This window comes from Centruroides sculpturatus, unplaced genomic scaffold (genome assembly GCF_000671375.1).
Source record: "Centruroides sculpturatus isolate CEXI.00-Female unplaced genomic scaffold, Cexi_2.0 scaffold112, whole genome shotgun sequence".
In the NCBI taxonomy this organism is placed as follows: domain Eukaryota; kingdom Metazoa; phylum Arthropoda; class Arachnida; order Scorpiones; family Buthidae; genus Centruroides; species Centruroides sculpturatus.
In genome coordinates this window covers 123,637-144,347 of record NW_019384367.1, presented here as the reverse complement: position 1 = coordinate 144,347, position 20,711 = coordinate 123,637, and the positions used below count along the sequence as shown (strand labels likewise).

Here is a 20,711-nt window from a genome sequence, read left to right as displayed (position 1 = left end):
TTTATTTATTTATAATTTTTTATCGTATCACACCAAAAATGCCTCATTTTTCCTTAAAAATAATCTTCAGAAAACATTATATCTATTGATATTCATCCAATTTTCCATCTATAATAATTAAACCATAGCTGAAACGCTTAATTAATAAAGATGTTCTAGAGCATCGTCATCATCATCATCATAAAATTCATGTTAATAGAGATCACTTAATAAAAATACATACAAAATTTCTAAGGAAATTTAGATAAAAATTAGAGTTTAATTAACAATAAATTTAATCTTAAATTGCAGATATTTTAATTAATTAAACGAATAAAATTCTAAGCAGATTAGAAAGGATTAAAGACAAAAGCTATAACAAATATATTCTTAGAAAATGATACCAAATGAGCTTTCTTTTCAATTTATATAAAATGTTCCCTTGAGAATTCTATGATCATCCACTTTTCAGTAATAATCTTAATAGCTTTTCTAGGATAATTTTCGTCTAAAATGGTAATATTTTTTTTTTTTTCTAAAGTTAGATTCGAAACTATAAAATTTAATGTGATGAACTTTAAAAAAACTACAATTAAAATCGATTGATGAAGAAAAAGAAGAAGAGAAAAGATATTTTTGTTAATAGATACAACACGTATCAACAGTTGCTATTAAATTAAATTCTATCTCATCCATCTTACATTAAATATTACTCTATAATTTTTTACGATGTTTCTTATGTCTTAAATGTTTTTCTAAATCAATTAAATGGCAAAAATTACATATTAAACACGACAAAAGTGATAAATGTCCATTTCTTTAAATTATTTTAATGCAACAATTTTGTCAACTTTATACCATTAAATGCAGCTTTTCTTTCTTTATTTATTAGAATAAATTGTAGAGGTTGGGAAATAATTCTCTAGATTCTCATAAATTAATTATTGTAATCAAGAATTCAGCTTCCCAATCTGTAGATCACGATCCCATAGATCAAGATAAAATAAATTAAAATATAAAATTCGGTATTAAAAATACAAAAACTAAACAAAAATACTACGTGAATGAAATTGTTTTTAATAATTATTTTTTAAAAATAATTTTTATGTTAAATTTACATTTTTTTGAGATTATTTAGAAATTTTCTGTATTTAAAGATGCTATATTACCTTAAAATATGTTAAATATTCTTGTAAATATTCGAATTACAATTTTAATTCATTAAATATGTAGAAAAAAAAATGTTTTTCTTAAATTCTACAACCAAAAAATTGCTCATAAATCGAAGAATAATTACATTCCTTTCATACTATTTCGTGCAGTTATATCTTTCTATATATGAAACATGAATTTATGAGCAATTTTAGAATTTAAATTGATGCATTTACTACAAAGTTTAAAGAATTTATATATTATTTTACATAAAGAAAGATCAATTTTAAATAAGAAATAGGAAAGAAAAGTATAAAAAAAAACCGAAAAATTTTACATTTTAACTATTTTTCTGAATACATAAAGAGGAAATATATCTAAAACATGACCCTATACTAAAAAGTAGATATATGATATCTTTAGTCAATAAAAAAAAATTCGATGGTATAATATTACAAGTTCCTACTTAAATTTATCGAAAATATAATTTAAAAATAGTATTTTTTTTTAAAAAAGAAACTTTTTCTTATTAAATTTTCAATCGAATTTTTTCTCTTTTTTATTTTTTAAAAAAAGAAAAATTAATACTTGGAATATTTTAGTATATTATTATTGTCAAACATTCCATTCAGCAATTGTGACTGTATGAGACTCGACACATGTGACTGAAGTTGATAAATGGTGCCAGTTATAAATAGTGACAGCAACAAGCGATAATTAGCGAAGGCCAGGCACTTGGGGCTTCCTACGACTTTATTTAATGAAGATACTAATTGAGTTTGAAGAATATTTAATTTTAACGATTGGTGGCATAAAACTTATTTTAAAAATTTGTAATTTTCTTCGATTGAAATTAAATAATATCTTTCTTGACTTTTGACATTTTTTTAAACAATGCTTTTACATTGAATCCGTGTATAAATCGAGGAAAAAATGCGTGTAAAATAATCATTTCTTCTTGAATATTCATTTCATTTGTCACTAGTTAATCCCAAGTTGATCATCAAATGTTTTCTTCAACTTTTTCTCTTATTTCTCTTTATTTTTTTTGTTTCTTTATCATGTTCCCATCCATTATTTTTTCTTCTTTATTGCTTGATTCCTATCAGATTCTTTGTTGAACAAGGTAAGTTGCAATTAATTGTCATTAACTTAATGCAAAAATTATTCCTTTCTGAACTCCTTACTTTCTCTCTCTTTTCTTATTCTTTCTCCACTCTTTTCTTTATTTTATTATTAATTAATTATATTTAAATACCTGTTAACTATCTAAAATTCATACAGAATTAAATTTTTCAACATATATTTATACCTTAAATTAGCCAGTTTATTATTGATTTTTTTTAAATTTAAATACTTGCTAATTATATAAAATAAATTATAGTTAATTTAATTAAATTTTAAGTTGTACATTTTTTAATTTTATATACAAAAATATACTTTAGGTAAGTAATAAACATTTAATCAATAAATTACCTAGAATAAACTGGTTAATTTAAAAAAATAGGCCTATATCATGTATAAAAATAATAATTTAAATTGTATTTTTAGTAATTTTATCTTAAATTAATAGATTTATTCTGAATAATTATAATCAAAACTATTTTTTTATTAGATATTTAAAAGATATTTGGAGAAATTATTCTTGTTTTCAGATGCTAAAAGCTTAGTTTTAATTATATTTATTCGGGAGAAATTCGTTAATTTAATATAAAATATATTTAAAAAAATAATATTTTATCTTAAATTAACGAATTTCTCCCGAATAAATATAATTAAAACTAAGCTTTTAGCATCTGAAAACAAGAATAATTTCTCCAAATATCTTTCGAATTAAAAAATAAAAGTATTTTTTAGTATAGTTTATAGATTCTCTCTTTATATACAAGAATATCTAGATATTAAATAATAAATATTCCTTCATTATTCATTATTAATATAATGTATCTCATATCGAATATTGGTTTAAAGAATAAAAGAAAGGGAATAAATTCGATAACAAGAAGTCTTCTATTCTTCTTTAAAAAAAACCTTCCAAATGTTATCAAGAAAATGAGAAAATACATTTTTTTAAGTTAAAAAAAGAGATTTAAAATCGAATGACATCATAAAAATGGAGAATTTTATATATATATATATTTTTATCTTCTGACATTAAAGATCTTGAAGCAATAGTGACATATGCTCTTCTTTTTTTTCTGTAAAAAAATATTAAAAAATATATAAAAAAGTAGAAAAAGGAACCATCCGTTTGGATTGGAAAAGATTTACTTCAGTTTTTCTTTCATGAATGTTTCATGTTTTATTACAAATTACGAATTGCCTTATCGATGAAAAGAGCTTATGTCATATATAAATGTTATTTTAACTTTTATTAGCTTTCTTCTAGTTCTATGTATGTATATATATAAGAAAGAGAATCATCATATATTGGAAATATCAGCTTCTAGGTTAACGTATCTCAAAGAAAATGTTTAAATTATCTAGAGAGGAAAAAAAAGGTTAGTGCGATCATTTGCATGCTGTAGATCCCTCTTGTGCTTCAGGATTTAGAACTTTATAGGAAGATAGCATTGCCTGGGATTACTAAACACAATTACAAAATCGATTTAATGTTTATAGCATGGCATCTATATTGAACTGCGTAATCCATTGTAATCGCTGTAAGTTCTTATTTTGATTACTTGAAGTTACTTTCTATTAATCCTCAACTTTTCACCTTTTCTTTACTATTTTAAAATGTCTTTTTTCCCGCTTAAATTTAATGATTTCATCTAGTTAATATGTTGTTTTATATTACTACTTGTCAAATCTTGTCACATATATAGTTCTTTTTTTATATAAAAAGAAGAATATCGATCTATCATCGTGCATCATTCATGCGATACGATCACATAGCAACTATCGATAAGCGATGCGATTCCATTACGATGTGAGGTACAAATACATTAGTAACACGAATTTAAATTCAGAAAAGTTAAATTTTCATTTTAATAATTGATTAGATTCATATATTTTCATTTTTTATTTCATGATTTTTTAATATCGAAAAAAAATGATCGAAATTTCTCGTTAAAATATCGTAGATCTATTGCGAACGTGTTAGCGATAGCAACTCTTCTTATTACGTAATTTGCCATAAATATTCATTTTTTACATCACTAAAACTAAATTAAATAAGGATTAGAGTTAATTTCTGTCATTAAAATAGCTATAATTTAATTTATTCTTATATATTAAAGATCATTTTTCTAAGATTTAAGTCCATTCACGATCATTGTCATAGTAGTAAAAGTTGATGAAGTTTTAATGCCATTATAATCGATAATAAATAATATTTTAAAGCGTTTTAAATAACTTTCTTGAATGCTAAAACTATATTTAATATTATAAAATCGACTTCAAAAAGATCGATTGATCGATCGCGATCAAGTAACGAAAATTCAGTTAAAAAGTCATAAAACTGTTCCATTTATAGAATTAAGTGTGGGGGAGAGAATCTTAAAAGATTTAAGAAAATTTATGAAAATAGAAAAAACAATTTTTATAAAACGTAGAAAAGATTTAGAGAAATCTTTTACTGTTATGTTTAGCTCGTTGGGATGTGTACAAATAGAACGATCGATTCAGAAAATGGGAGGGAAGATGCAACTGATAACAAGCATTCACGACAAGCAGTAACAGCTGTCACTGAAGTGAACTTAACAGTGTGTTGAAAGATCGATTTTTGACGATCGTATAGTCAAAATACCAATTGAACATTTGTACATAAGTACATTTAAAAGAATTTCAATTAAAATTTCAAAGGAAAAACTTTCTTTATCTAAAATAGAGTGTATATATAAGCAGTTGTGTGTGTGTTAAATCTATTTTTAGATGACGATTCCTCTTCTCTTCAGAACAAATCTGGTATTTTGGAGATGAGAATCCTAATAGATGTAATGGATAAAGTGTGATAAGAGTTTTATCCCATTCGGTGTTGATCGTTTTTTTCTAAATGTGGTAATAAAATATCATGAGAAATTGCAACTCATTGCTGCTACCGTTTTATGGAATATTGCTTTATACTTCTGTGTTATATTCTGAATAAATGATTAAAAAAAAAAATTGAATAATAAATAGGAATATTTAAATTTTATTAGTACAAATGCATAAAAATTACTATCATAGATTTTAATGCTATTAATTTCAAGTAATTAATTTTTATTACAATAAAAATGTTTTATTTTTAATTGATAATAAAATGTTAAACGAGTTTCTGGAAAGTTATTTTGTTGAAAAGTAAAATAATAATTACCTAGTTAATGTTATAATAAAATAAGCATAATACTTTTTATACAGTTTATTTAAATTAATACTAAGTTTATTAATGTGTAGGAAAATGTCTTGAATATACAATAAACCCCGCTTTAACGATCTGGAAAATCGTCGTAAATCGAATTCTAATTTCCCATAGAATTATAAATTGAGGTACTATTCATGGAAATAGACTTTGAATTAGATAATTCCAAGCCCAAATGACCAATACAAAATATAAGGTATTTATATGGTAAACCTCGCATTTACAACCTAATTAGTTTATAGAAAGCTGTCGTTAAGCGAGACGTCGTAAATCGAGCTCAATATTTTCTTATAGGATCAGTGTCATAAATTAAGCTTCTGTTCGTAGAAATAGGATTTGAATCGCATAACTCCACGTCGAAATGACTAGCAAAAAATACGATGCATGAATACAGCATTTCATATAATTATAATGCAAAATATCTATGCCGTAAAGCGAGCGGTCGTAAAGCAGGGTTATCATTCTTTTTTTCTAATAACAACGGTCAATTCAAATAATACGATTAATTAATTATTTACTTTATTTATATGTAATTTTGAAACATTTTTATTCACAAAAAAGAAATTAAATTGTAAAAAATATATTAGAAAAATTAATTTAGAAAAAAGAAATAAAAAACGACAAAATGTTAATGTAAACATCAAGGGAAAAATAACGAAATAACAATAATTGATTCTCTAGAAATTAAGAAAAAACTATTTAAATGTTATATTTTTCATTAAAAAATCATCAAAATTAGAATAGGGAATCATATAACTTTAATTAATCATAATAAAAACAATAAAATGCAATATTTGATGTTTGTTTTTAATGTATATTTTTAGACCACTTCAGCTACAAAAATATGAAATTTTCGAGATTGGTTCCATACGCGGAATATAAGAAACCAAATAGTTTCATCCCAAGGGAGCAATAGAAAAGAGAGAAATGCATTCTTTTCCATTTGTTTCTTTACGCTTCTTTAGATAAACGCATTACAGCTACAACAGTGATATTTTTACAAGAATCTAAGCTACGATGTGTAAATAACCAAACAATTTACTTATTGTACACATTTAAATACTTATAAAAAGCATATATACATAAAATATATTTATTTTAAATTTACATTATGTAATATTTTTGAATAAAACATTTTATATGATAGAAAATGCAAATTACTTGTTAATGTTTATATATTTTCCCCTTTTCTTATTATTATTTTGCAGAAATATATGAGGGAATGAATCAAAAATCGATAGAACTATCGATATGAAACCGTATCGATGCTTCAATATACAGAGATTCGAGCTTCTTTTCTATGTTTTCACATTAATTGATCGTGAATGTTTGAATCAATATCAAGTGAATTCTTAACCAATATGAAGAAAACTATATTTTCTACAAGATAATAATCTTTTTAATATAATTTTCTATAGAGATACTGTAATAAAAATACTACGAAGTAGTTATTTTCTAGATTCCAATTATTATAGTTGTTACGTAGAATCTAGAAAGAAATTAGTTAATTATGTACTAATAATTATATCAATATTTATATTTTTATTAGCATATAAGTAGCAATTTTATAAATTATTACAAGCATAAGAAACTGTTTATATTTTATGTCAACATAAATGTACTGTACGTACACGAATTAATTATAGAGACGCCTTTTTATCTCGAAGTCTACAATTTTTTATAGAATATGGAAAAAACGTAGAGATTTTTTTTCCTTTTTTTTGCATTTATATCTTCTATTTACAAGATGAAACCACAAGACAGTTAAACAAAAGACCCCAATTACATTCTAGGACACATGGGAGAGGGAAGTAGGATGCAGTGAGTTGCAACCATCAGAAAAACAAACACTTTTTCCAAAACAGAATCCATCATTTGTCTGGATTCGTCTATAATTCCCATGAAAGAAATACTTAGCATAAAGAAATAGTAAAGAATATTTCAAAAAAGTTTCCTTTTTTCCTTTTTTTTAAAGAAAAGTAAACATATTTAATCCGCTTATTTGATTTTGTATATGATCTGGAGAAGAATTTCTACTTTATTTTCTACAACTTAATTTAAATACACTAAATTTTAAGATACTTTAAAAGTATATATCTGATTATTGCTGTAAGATTATGCTAAAAGTTTCAATTTTATATATTAATTTGTGTTTTATTAATTTAATATAGTAATTAATTTAACGTACAACTTATTAATTAATAGTTAACTTCTGATATTTAGCTTTATTCAACAGATTTCATTCCTCATCCAGGTTACCAGATGACGAAGAGAATCATCGAGGATTATGTCAAATTTATAGAGGAATTACATGTTCTCAATTAATTAGAAACAGAACTGTTTATGTTAAATCCGTCCTCCATCAGAGTCATATGGAAGAGAAACTAGCTGCTGCTATTACTGTCATTGCAACTTCACACGAAATATCAACTGATTGTCATAAATATGTTATACCACTTCTCTGTTACTTTGCATTCCCTCTGTGTGAAGAGAATTCACCTCATCCGGTTGCTAGAAAGGTATGCCGCCATGAATGCGAACTCCTCCAAAGTGGGTCATGTGGTCTTAGAGGTGGTGACGTACAGAGACATCCTCTTGTGAATAAGCATAATGTATTACCCGTTTGTGAAGAGCTTCCTCCACTTGGGTCAAAGGAAAGTGCTAACTGCATACGTCTAGGTTTACCAAATTCTATCGAAGTAAAAAACGGTGAGTGAAAACGTGAAATTGTAACAATATCATAAGCATTTGTTCATTCAAACGAAATTTACACAATGAAAACGCTTTTACGTTTTTATTGATTCTTGAAGTTAAGTTTCTTTTCTTCTAAGTTTCGCCGCTTCTTCAAATTTCTCTTCTTTTGTTCCAAGAAGAAGAAAAATTTTAATTTTCTTTTAGTTCTTCATTCTTAAGCTTCTTGGTAATTGATACTTGAACTTAAGTTTCTCTTCTTGGTTCAAGAAGGAGAGAAACTCAAGTTCAATAGTTAATAAATAAAAAAATTTAACTTTATGAGATAAATATACAATTACATTTTATCATTTGTAAAAAATGATACACTTAACAATCGTTTAAGAAGCATTAACACTTCAAATACCCAAACTCCTCTGGAGTTATATTGACACAGTAACTTATTTTTAAATTTGAAATTTTTTAAACGTTATTTCAAAGTTTATAGCTTAAAAACATAACAAGAATATTTTCTATACAGCACGTACCTGTTTAACTTTGTAATATTTGTAAACAGTAGATTATCAGAAATCACCAACCAACATCAGTAAACTAAGATACTCATGAGGGTTTCGGTACTTTTATTCGATCACTTAATCCAGAACAGACTTCTTCTGATGTAAAAGTCACTTGGGTAATCTTCCCAAGTGACTTTCACATCAATATGATACAAATAACCAGGGATTTCGAATATAAGCTAAACTTCCTTACTATAAAAAAACTTTGTTTTGAATACTAGTCTTCTCTTTAAATACTGATAAATATTTATATATGGTTTTATTCCAGAGCATACGTGTTACACGGGGAGCGGTATCGACTATAGAGGTACAGTCACTCATACCACTACCGGTATGAATTGTCAACAGTGGAACAGTAAGTTAATCGAAGTAATGGAATATCCAGAACTGATAGGTGGACACAGTTATTGTAGAAATCCTGGGGGATTAGAAGTGCAACCATGGTGTTTTACCGATAACCCACATCACCCGAAAGAATTCTGCAGCATTCCTAAATGTGGTAAGCTTATAAAAATATAATAAACACATTGCAAAATATTTTAAAAGATTTTTAATTTGATTTTTTAACAATTCTTAGTGGATTATCTCTGGTTATACATCTTGGTTCCAGTAACTACGTTTATAACTCTAGCTGGACTCCTCGTTGGTTTATGGTGTGTCAGGCAAAGGAAACAACCATCAACTCCACCAGCTAAATCGACTCCAACTAAACCACAGCCTTTATCTCATCATTCATCACAGCAACAACAACAAATGGAGATGAATTCTCTTATGAGAACGCAATTTAGAGCTCCAGAAATTCCCCTGACATCGATACGTTTTTTGCGTATGGTGGGCGAAGGCACTTACGGAAAAGCATATCAAGGAGAAGTTTTAGGTACTACTTCAACTCCTGTATTCATTAAATCATTGAGAGAAAAAGCTTCGCCCAAACTTCAGCAAGAATTTCAAAAGGAAGCCGAATCCATAACTGATTTTCACCATCCTAATTTGGCTTGTTTAATTGGAGTTTGTAGCAGAGAAGAACCACTTTGTCTTCTATTTGAATATTGTTTTCGAGTAGATTTGCGTGAATATCTCATTCGTCAGTCTCCAAGATCAGAAATGATTGGTGACGAAGGTAGGAATAACGATTCACTCGATTTATCTGAAATGCTACACGTCTGCAAGCAAATAGCTTCAGGGATGGATTATTTGGCATCGCATCATTATGTCCATCGTGATTTAGCAGCAAGAAATTGTCTAGTAGGCGATAATTTATCAATTAAAATATGCGACTTTGGTATATGGAGAGATTTATATACATCTGATTATTATCCTGTTCTATCCGATCGACCAATGCCCGTTCGCTGGATGCCTGCAGAATCTATCGTCTATAATAAGTTTACAACAGAGTCTGATGTATGGTCATATGGTGTGGTTTTATGGGAAATATTCAGCTACGGAGTTCAACCTTACTTCTGTTACAGCAATCAAGAAGCAGTGGATATGATCTGTTCTCATCAATTATTATCGTGTCCCGAAGACTGTCCACCACAAATTTATGGTCTCATGGTAGAATGTTGGCACGAAATTCCTTCACACAGGCCAACGTTTAAAGAACTGCACGCCAGATTAAATTGTTGGCCAGCCGTGTACATCAGGACTCCAAGTCTTTGTCATTCCATCAGCACGCACAATGGTAGCAGTACAGGACCCAGTAACAACACTGGATCTACTAACTTAAGTTGCACCACAGCAACTATCTGCACATCACCATTTTCGGTCCGTATGTCATCAGTCAGTCCCTCGATGTACGGACATCAAACCTCTATCAACGGACAATGGAAAGGCGTTCAGATCTAGAACGATCCGTTGAGTTATAAATTTGGTGCTATATCGACACATTTTTTAAAAAAGACACCGTTCCTGTTGTGAAAAACTACGTGTTACTCAATCACGTAACTTTTATATACGAAAATATCGGGATTATTATTATTATTAGGCAATTCGGGTTTTAAAGAAAAATTGATACCTTCAACAATTTTACCCAAGATGATGGATTATACGTATATAAAAAAGGACATGTTTAACCTAAGAAAACGAGGGAAACACCAAAAAAAGAACTTACTTTCACTTATAGAATTTTTTGTATTATTAATCATAATTAATTATAATTATTATTATAACGATTGAAATTGGAAAAAAATGATTAAAAAAAATATATTCGAGAATAATTATTCTATTGTTGGTTGAGTGATTGTCGGTTATTGGCACCTGTCTTTCAAACATTTGTCATGTGCTCCATTGAAGAAAACAAGTTTGGTATATCTTTTCACTTTTTAACATCTGGAAATTTGTCATCGATTGTGTCTTCATCTGGAATATTGTTCTGTTGATGTCAATCGTTTGTTGTAATTTGAAGAAAAACCACAGTAACTCTGTTCATGTTGACATACATTGGTGTCATTTGCCTGTGTTATTATATCTGAGTAAAAATTTCGATTGTTTAATTGATCTGTTTGAATCTCTATGAAAAAAACACAGAAAAATCGGTGTCTCGCTCTTATTTGCTGATGAATTTACTAAATATCCACTTGCAAAATCTCGTATTTGATACTTAAAACGGCGACGAATTTAAATATTCCATTAAATTATTTTTCGAATTAATTTTTCTAAAATTAAACGTCATCAATTATTAATATTAATAAGTTTACTTTTATAAAATTTATTATTAATAGTAAAAAATTTTAAATTTAATTAATTATGTAATTAAATGTTTAATTAAAATATAATTAACCTTTAAAAATTTTTAAATTATCCTTTGACACGCATGCAACTATAAAGATAGACACAGTTTTATAAATAAACTCTCAACTTTAAATTAATAAATTTTAACAAAAAAAGAAACATTAATTTAATATAAAACACGAACATTTAAATGTAATCAATATTAAAAACATTTATAACATTTTATTAATTTCCTTTAAAAATGAAACTAAAATTTATCAATTATTATTTTAAACTCAATAGAAATTCACTAGTAAATTTATTACTTGTTAATTTTAAAAAGAATTTTAATGAAATATATATTTATTAAACGCTTTCGACTTTATAAACACAATTAAAACCTGTTGTTACCATAACAACAACCGACAGAGAATTGCCTGGTCGCTTGCTTAGAGACGTACTAGTCTTATTTAAAATGTAATTTATTATCAAGGATAGTTTTGTAATAATCTGAGAAATGATTCGGAACTAGTGAAGAGAGAACGTATTCCAATTATTTAGAAAATGTTTATCTGGCCAATAACCTCTGAACTTCTAAGTCCTTATAATCCTTCCACAATAGAAGTCGTTGCCTTCAATTAGTGTCGCTGGTTTATTTTTTATTTTTGTTTTTCACAAGCTTTTACTCCTTTCTAATTACGCAGGTTTGTTCTTATTATTTTCTTTTGTTTCTCATTATAAAGTATTGTATATAATTTTCCAAACACTTAGCAATTATAAATATTGAATTAAGGAGAACATATTTACAACCTTTTACAATAGCACAAGTGCTCTAAACATGCTCAAAGTAATCAACCAAAACATGTTTTAGTTTACATATTAACACATTTTAATGGTTATTTTATATTCATATATATATATTGGGTAATAATGAAATTGTTAGATTTTCATAAATAAACTATATGAAATTTTAACTAAATTTCATTATATTAAAAATGATTTGGCAATGTACACAAATATCAAGATGTTAAACAATAATACTTTTTGTTCTTAGTGGTTTTTTGTGACTATAACTTTATACATAGCCTATGGTCATAAATATCTTTTACACGTTTTCTACTTAAATTATATATGAAAACATAAACATTAAATATATATATAGTATGTAGGACAGCCGAATGGCCGAGCAGTTAAGGTTCCGACTACCACTCTGGAATAGCTTGGATCGAATCCGGACGGATCGAAAAAACCCCAGGAATTTTTCGTGGGTGTCTGTCGGATATATCTGGCCCGTTCTTCACCAACCGGCCACCCTGTTGTAGGCCTGTTCGAATCCATAATGGGCTTGCTAAAGGGGTTTTTGGTGCCCATAGAGCGGAGAGTCAACAATATATAAGCCTATAGCTAGAATTTATACATATACAATATATTTTAAGTTTCATTTTTTAAATAAAAAGTGATTCGTCATAGTCTACATAAACATCATTTATATATATACTGCATTGGAAGATGTTTAAAAATACTAATTTTTGTAAGAAAATCAAATGACATTTATAATTTTTTTGACATAAATCTAAGCTATAAGAAAGGAAATATTCTGAATATAAAAGTTTTACGTTTTACTTTTATTTAAATTTAAATTATTATACCAAACATTAAATTATTTATTTATATTACAATATTATGATGGAGAAAAAAGTTAATGCATTAAACAATCATACCTGATTCACAATCAAGCAGGTCTAACAACTAAAACTTAATATTCAATTCTGCTATGACAGAGTTAGAAATTACATAAGCCCAATATAATAATAATAGTAATAGGATATAGAGGAAACATTTGTAACTAGTGCCTTAATCATTAATATAAGATACAATATAACATTATATAATATAATACATTTAGATATTATTACGAAGATAACGTCATGGGAATTAAATTATATCGAAAACTATTAACAAATAAATATTTTACGTTCACTCGGTTCACTTGTTTTCGAAAACAAAATATGTTTATAAGTTTGTTGGAAATGAATCGAATACGGAGATACTTTTAGAAAACTCGAGAGGCGTGAGATTAATCTTATTATTAAAATAAAATTACACCCATTCGAAATTAATTTCTGCTCAAAAATCTAATTTTCAGAGCTGTTTAATATCGTCACGACGAATCTCGTCCAAGACTTCTTTCAATCCATCCGTAATTATTTAATAAAATTCTGTAAATTTACTACAAATATCAGATAGTAAAGGAATATATTTATTTAGGATTTCAGATGAAATGGGCATTGTGTTGGAAATATTATTATTATTAATTTTCTATTTTGCATATCAACAAGTTAGCAGAGTGAAACAATTTCCGATTTTTCAAATTCTGGCAGATTCAATAAATGATTAAAAAAAGCACTTTTCTATTTATCTTGATTTCTGTATTTTCTAACGTAGTTTGCTAAAATGTTAAAATATAAATAAATTACAAAATGCAGAGTATGCAATAATCAATTACTTATCCTCAATTTATTAAGGATAAGAAATCGATTGCTGCATATCTTCAATTTTAAAAGAATTTTAAACAATTCCAGTTATTTTATAATTTATCATTGTTATTTTTAATTAAAGAAACGATTAATGATATTAATTAGATTATTAAAAAAAACCACAAATACAAGTTTAATTGCTTATAAACAAAATTTAATACTCAAATTCATAATCAACTTCCAATAATTAACGTCAAACGAATTATTACGAATAAAATATCAGGATTTCTTTTCATTAATTCATAATATTTGCTAAAAGAACGTCTTCTTTAAATTCTTTATTGAAGTACGTTTCCAGAATTAAAGTTCTAATTATAAATATTTTAAGCATTTGTATTAGCCAATGAATTCAAAATTTACCGTAATATTTCGATCAGCCTTTATAAATTTTTATCATAATTTATTATCTTTATCGTTATTTAAATATTATATAACAAAAACAAAATCAAATTAAACCAAACTTAATGTATATTTTCTTTTATCGTAACAAAAAGTAATCTAAAATCTAACTCAAAACGAATAATTACAAAATACATTTTATTTTGTTGCGTGCAGGAATGCCAAGTACCAAGGAAATAGTTTCGAAATGCGTTTAGCATTGCGTGGTTATTATGACAATGGGATGCAATGCATATTAACGGAAATTTGATGAGTATTATAGAAAAATGGATTGATTAAAATTTATTCAATAATGCATAAGATTCGTTTCTAGAAATACCACACTGCTCTATGCATTTGATGTTACGAACAGGATTTGAAGATTGACAAATTGCATTGAACACGAACACTAGGTCACTTTATTTTTCTAATACGTCAAGAATATTTAAAACTAAATTTAGTTTTGTTTTCTGATATAAGCGAGGATTGGATTTGTTGATAGGATGTGCTAACAGACAACAACTTACTGTGCCGTTGTATCGCATCGACAAATCAAATAACCGGGATTCGTGTAATGTGTGTCAGGCAAAATTAAGTATTCGTCCCGAAATGAAAGAGACGAACAAATTACGCTCATGAAAAAAGGTTAAATATTTGAATCTAGACCCTTTATTTCATAGTTTATCCATTCCTCTAAAATAAAAGAAAGTATTCGTAAACAGTCTCAAAATAAGGAAAGAAATAATTTTCTAATACATCTTAATTATGAACTAATAAATTTTGACTCGTTTTGCAATTGAATAGTTAAATATTTATTAAACTGTTTGATATTATATCAAGATGTTATGAATAAAACGAAAAGTAATTTTTCAAAAAACCATTTAATGTAAATAGCAAATTTATAAAAATATCATAAATTTTAGATATGAAAACTTTACATAATCTTAATAATCGGAGTTTATTAAAATTTGTTACATCTCATTTATGATGATAAATTTCTCTTATTAGTTTTAAAATCTTGCTAATGGAAAACTATGGTTATTTCTGTTAAAACTAAATGTCCCTATCCATTTGTATTCGTGTTAACTGAAATTTCTCATCATACCATTAATTTAAAAAATATTTTTAATTCATATAAATCATAAAGTAGAATTTTTCAAATGTCTTCAAATGTCAAAATATACACAGAATATTCTATTAGATTATCATAAAATAATCACGTTACGTAGAATGTAATTTATGATTCCATTTAAAACGTGAAACCAATTCACAGGAAAAAAGCCGCAGGTTTTCTAAAAACGAGTTTAAAAGGAGTTATTGCACAAAATCGTGTTTTTCGTTACCTAAACGACGATTGGTCCCGTGCGAATCACTAACATTAGTTTTTAACTTAAAGAAAAATACTTTCTTCTTCTATTATTTAATTTTCGATGACATTCTATTAAGCTATTAATAATTTATTGATGATTTGTTCCTGCCTGAGCGTTTATCATGATTAAGATCGATTAAAAACCCACCAACACGCACCGATCTCTCCGCTGCCATCTAGTAACCCATACTATAACTAATTCGCACTATAACCTCAACAATTTTTATTTAAATGTTATACCTATTAAATATAAATGAAATTTTTTCTTATGTTGGAAATTTATAATTTAAATATCTGAAATAATAATAATAAATACATTAATCTATTTTATGTGATGATAAAATACGCATAATTTAAATCTTTATATAAAAATTATCGTGTAGTTAGTTGATTTTAAAACTAATCTTTCAAGAAATAACTTGAAAAAAAGCTTCTTGACGCAACAATCAGACACCACATTTACTAGATAAGCATTTCAAATGCCTCATCAAATAATAATGCATCGGTGAAATTTATTTAACATCTGCTTGTATCAAACACTAGGACCTCCCGGATATTCTTGATGGCTATTTCCGGACAACATAACGAACACATGTAAGAAAGAAGTTACCGTATATATTTTCAGATCATCATTGGGAGGATATTTTTCTGCTCAGTTGAGTGGATATAGCTCAAGACAAGTCCAGAAGGTGAAGTGAAGAATGAGGTGTCCGATAACAGCTATAGATCTCTCCTTAACGAACTGGAGTAAAGGAACATTAATGAAAGGAGATACTTCACACTACCACGCCTCGTCTACATTCTAAGAACCATCTCCCTGTCTGGGTTCCTAACTGTTATTTTTTAAAAACGGCAGTTAAATAATAATAAAGCAAATTGAAATCTTTCAGAGAGATGTAAATTACTTTAAATGAATGCTTTGACTAAAATATAACCTTCTGAGATATACTTCCGCAACTCTATTATTTTACTAAATTATATATAGTTACTGTGAATAAATTGGATCCTATAACTTTCAAATTACTACTTGCTTCAATTTAAATGAATATTTTCTTTAGTAGAATAAAATTATTTTAAATATTAAATTTTAATATCATTGCTAACATCACTTTCAGATCGTTTTAGCATCTATTAAATCTGGAAGATTCATGGATAATTATATTTGAACATATTCAGCCTTTTCATTGCAAATGATCTGGATACATTAAATTATTTATTTATATTACAATATTATGATGGAGAAAAAAGTTAATGCATTAAACAATCATACCTGATTCACAATCAAGCAGGTCTAACAACTAAAACTTAATATTCAATTCTGCTATGACAGAGTTAGAAATTACATAAGCCCAATATAATAATAATAGTAATAGGATATAGAGGAAACATTTGTAACTAGTGCCTTAATCATTAATATAAGATACAATATAACATTATATAATATAATACATTTAGATATTATTACGAAGATAACGTCATGGGAATTAAATTATATCGAAAACTATTAACAAATAAATATTTTACGTTCACTCGGTTCACTTGTTTTCGAAAACAAAATATGTTTATAAGTTTGTTGGAAATGAATCGAATACGGAGATACTTTTAGAAAACTCGAGAGGCGTGAGATTAATCTTATTATTAAAATAAAATTACACCCATTCGAAATTAATTTCTGCTCAAAAATCTAATTTTCAGAGCTGTTTAATATCGTCACGACGAATCTCGTCCAAGACTTCTTTCAATCCATCCGTAATTATTTAATAAAATTCTGTAAATTTACTACAAATATCAGATAGTAAAGGAATATATTTATTTAGGATTTCAGATGAAATGGGCATTGTGTTGGAAATATTATTATTATTAATTTTCTATTTTGCATATCAACAAGTTAGCAGAGTGAAACAATTTCCGATTTTTCAAATTCTGGCAGATTCAATAAATGATTAAAAAAAGCACTTTTCTATTTATCTTGATTTCTGTATTTTCTAACGTAGTTTGCTAAAATGTTAAAATATAAATAAATTACAAAATGCAGAGTATGCAATAATCAATTACTTATCCTCAATTTATTAAGGATAAGAAATCGATTGCTGCATATCTTCAATTTTAAAAGAATTTTAAACAATTCCAGTTATTTTATAATTTATCATTGTTATTTTTAATTAAAGAAACGATTAATGATATTAATTAGATTATTAAAAAAAACCACAAATACAAGTTTAATTGCTTATAAACAAAATTTAATACTCAAATTCATAATCAACTTCCAATAATTAACGTCAAACGAATTATTACGAATAAAATATCAGGATTTCTTTTCATTAATTCATAATATTTGCTAAAAGAACGTCTTCTTTAAATTCTTTATTGAAGTACGTTTCCAGAATTAAAGTTCTAATTATAAATATTTTAAGCATTTGTATTAGCCAATGAATTCAAAATTTACCGTAATATTTCGATCAGCCTTTATAAATTTTTATCATAATTTATTATCTTTATCGTTATTTAAATATTATATAACAAAAACAAAATCAAATTAAACCAAACTTAATGTATATTTTCTTTTATCGTAACAAAAAGTAATCTAAAATCTAACTCAAAACGAATAATTACAAAATACATTTTATTTTGTTGCGTGCAGGAATGCCAAGTACCAAGGAAATAGTTTCGAAATGCGTTTAGCATTGCGTGGTTATTATGACAATGGGATGCAATGCATATTAACGGAAATTTGATGAGTATTATAGAAAAATGGATTGATTAAAATTTATTCAATGATGCATAAGATTCGTTTCTAGAAATACCACACTGCTCTATGCATTTGATGTTACGAACAGGATTTGAAGATTGACAAATTGCATTGAACACGAACACTAGGTCACTTTATTTTTCTAATACGTCAAGAATATTTAAAACTAAATTTAGTTTTGTTTTCTGATATAAGCGAGGATTGGATTTGTTGATAGGATGTGCTAACAGACAACAACTTACTGTGCCGTTGTATCGCATCGACAAATCAAATAACCGGGATTCGTGTAATGTGTGTCAGGCAAAATTAAGTATTCGTCCCGAAATGAAAGAGACGAACAAATTACGCTCATGAAAAAAGGTTAAATATTTGAATCTAGACCCTTTATTTCATAGTTTATCCATTCCTCTAAAATAAAAGAAAGTATTCGTAAACAGTCTCAAAATAAGGAAAGAAATAATTTTCTAATACATCTTAATTATGAACTAATAAATTTTGACTCGTTTTGCAATTGAATAGTTAAATATTTATTAAACTGTTTGATATTATATCAAGATGTTATGAATAAAACGAAAAGTAATTTTTCAAAAAACCATTTAATGTAAATAGCAAATTTATAAAAATATCATAAATTTTAGATATGAAAACTTTACATAATCTTAATAATCGGAGTTTATTAAAATTTGTTACATCTCATTTATGATGATAAATTTCTCTTATTAGTTTTAAAATCTTGCTAATGGAAAACTATGGTTATTTCTGTTAAAACTAAATGTCCCTATCCATTTGTATTCGTGTTAACTGAAATTTCTCATCATACCATTAATTTAAAAAATATTTTTAATTCATATAAATCATAAAGTAGAATTTTTCAAATGTCTTNAGCAGTACAGGACCCAGTAACAACACTGGATCTACTAACTTAAGTTGCACCACAGCAACTATCTGCACATCACCATTTTCGGTCCGTATGTCATCAGTCAGTCCCTCGATGTACGGACATCAAACCTCTATCAACGGACAATGGAAAGGCGTTCAGATCTAGAACGATCCGTTGAGTTATAAATTTGGTGCTATATCGACACATTTTTTAAAAAAGACACCGTTCCTGTTGTGAAAAACTACGTGTTACTCAATCACGTAACTTTTATATACGAAAATATCGGGATTATTATTATTATTAGGCAATTCGGGTTTTAAAGAAAAATTGATACCTTCAACAATTTTACCCAAGATGATGGATTATACGTATATAAAAAAGGACATGTTTAACCTAAGAAAACGAGGGAAACACCAAAAAAAGAACTTACTTTCACTTATAGAATTTTTTGTATTATTAATCATAATTAATTATAATTATTATTATAACGATTGAAATTGGAAAAAATGATTAAAAAAAATATATTCGAGAATAATTATTCTATTGTTGGTTGAGTGATTGTCGGTTATTGGCACCTGTCTTTCAAACATTTGTCATGTGCTCCATTGAAGAAAACAAGTTTGGTATATCTTTTCACTTTTTAACATCTGGAAATTTGTCATCGATTGTGTCTTCATCTGGAATATTGTTCTGTTGATGTCAATCGTTTGTTGTAATTTGAAGAAAAACCACAGTAACTCTGTTCATGTTGACATACATTGGTGTCATTTGCCTGTGTTATTATATCTGAGTAAAAATTTCGATTGTTTAATTGATCTGTTTGAATCTCTATGAAAAAAACACAGAAAAATCGGTGTCTCGCTCTTATTTGCTGATGAATTTACTAAATATCCACTTGCAAAATCTCGTATTTGATACTTAAAACGGCGACGAATTTAAATATTCCATTAAATTATTTTTCGAATTAATTTTTCTAAAATTAAACGTCATCAATTATTAATATTAATAAGTTTACTTTTATAAAATTTATTATTAATAGTAAAAAATTTTAAATTTAATTAATTATGTAATTAAATGTTTAATTAAAATATAATTAACCTTTAAAAATTTTTAAATTATCCTTTGACACGCATGCAACTATAAAGATAGACACAGTTTTATAAATAAACTCTCAACTTTAAATTAATAAATTTTAACAAAAAAAGAAACATTAATTTAATATAAAACACGAACATTTAAATGTAATCAATATTAAAAACATTTATAACATTTTATTAATTTCCTTTAAAAATGAAACTAAAATTTATCAATTATTATTTTAAACTCAATAGAAATTCACTAGTAAATTTATTACTTGTTAATTTTAAA

General features: G+C 26.5%; 1 protein-coding gene across 4 annotated transcripts in view; it reads left to right on the top strand.

Moving 5' to 3' along the window:
- The window catches only part of LOC111612813 (inactive tyrosine-protein kinase transmembrane receptor ROR1-like), a 73,578-nt gene extending 53,424 nt beyond the window's left edge, over nt 1–20,154 (top strand). For 2 of the 4 annotated variants that reach the window (XM_023354071.1, XM_023354090.1), the window contains exons 6-8: nt 7,710–8,182; nt 8,990–9,220; nt 9,299–11,213. In XM_023354071.1, the coding sequence (XP_023209839.1) occupies nt 7,710–8,182; nt 8,990–9,220; nt 9,299–10,566 (1,972 nt within the window). In that variant the 3' untranslated portion in view covers nt 10,567–11,213. Of the gene's footprint in view, nt 1–7,709; nt 8,183–8,989; nt 9,221–9,298; nt 11,214–19,356 lie in introns of those variants that run through there. The other 2 variants (XM_023354077.1, XM_023354085.1) reach the window with 2 other exon arrangements.
- The last annotated feature ends 557 nt before the right edge of the window (nt 20,155–20,711 follow it).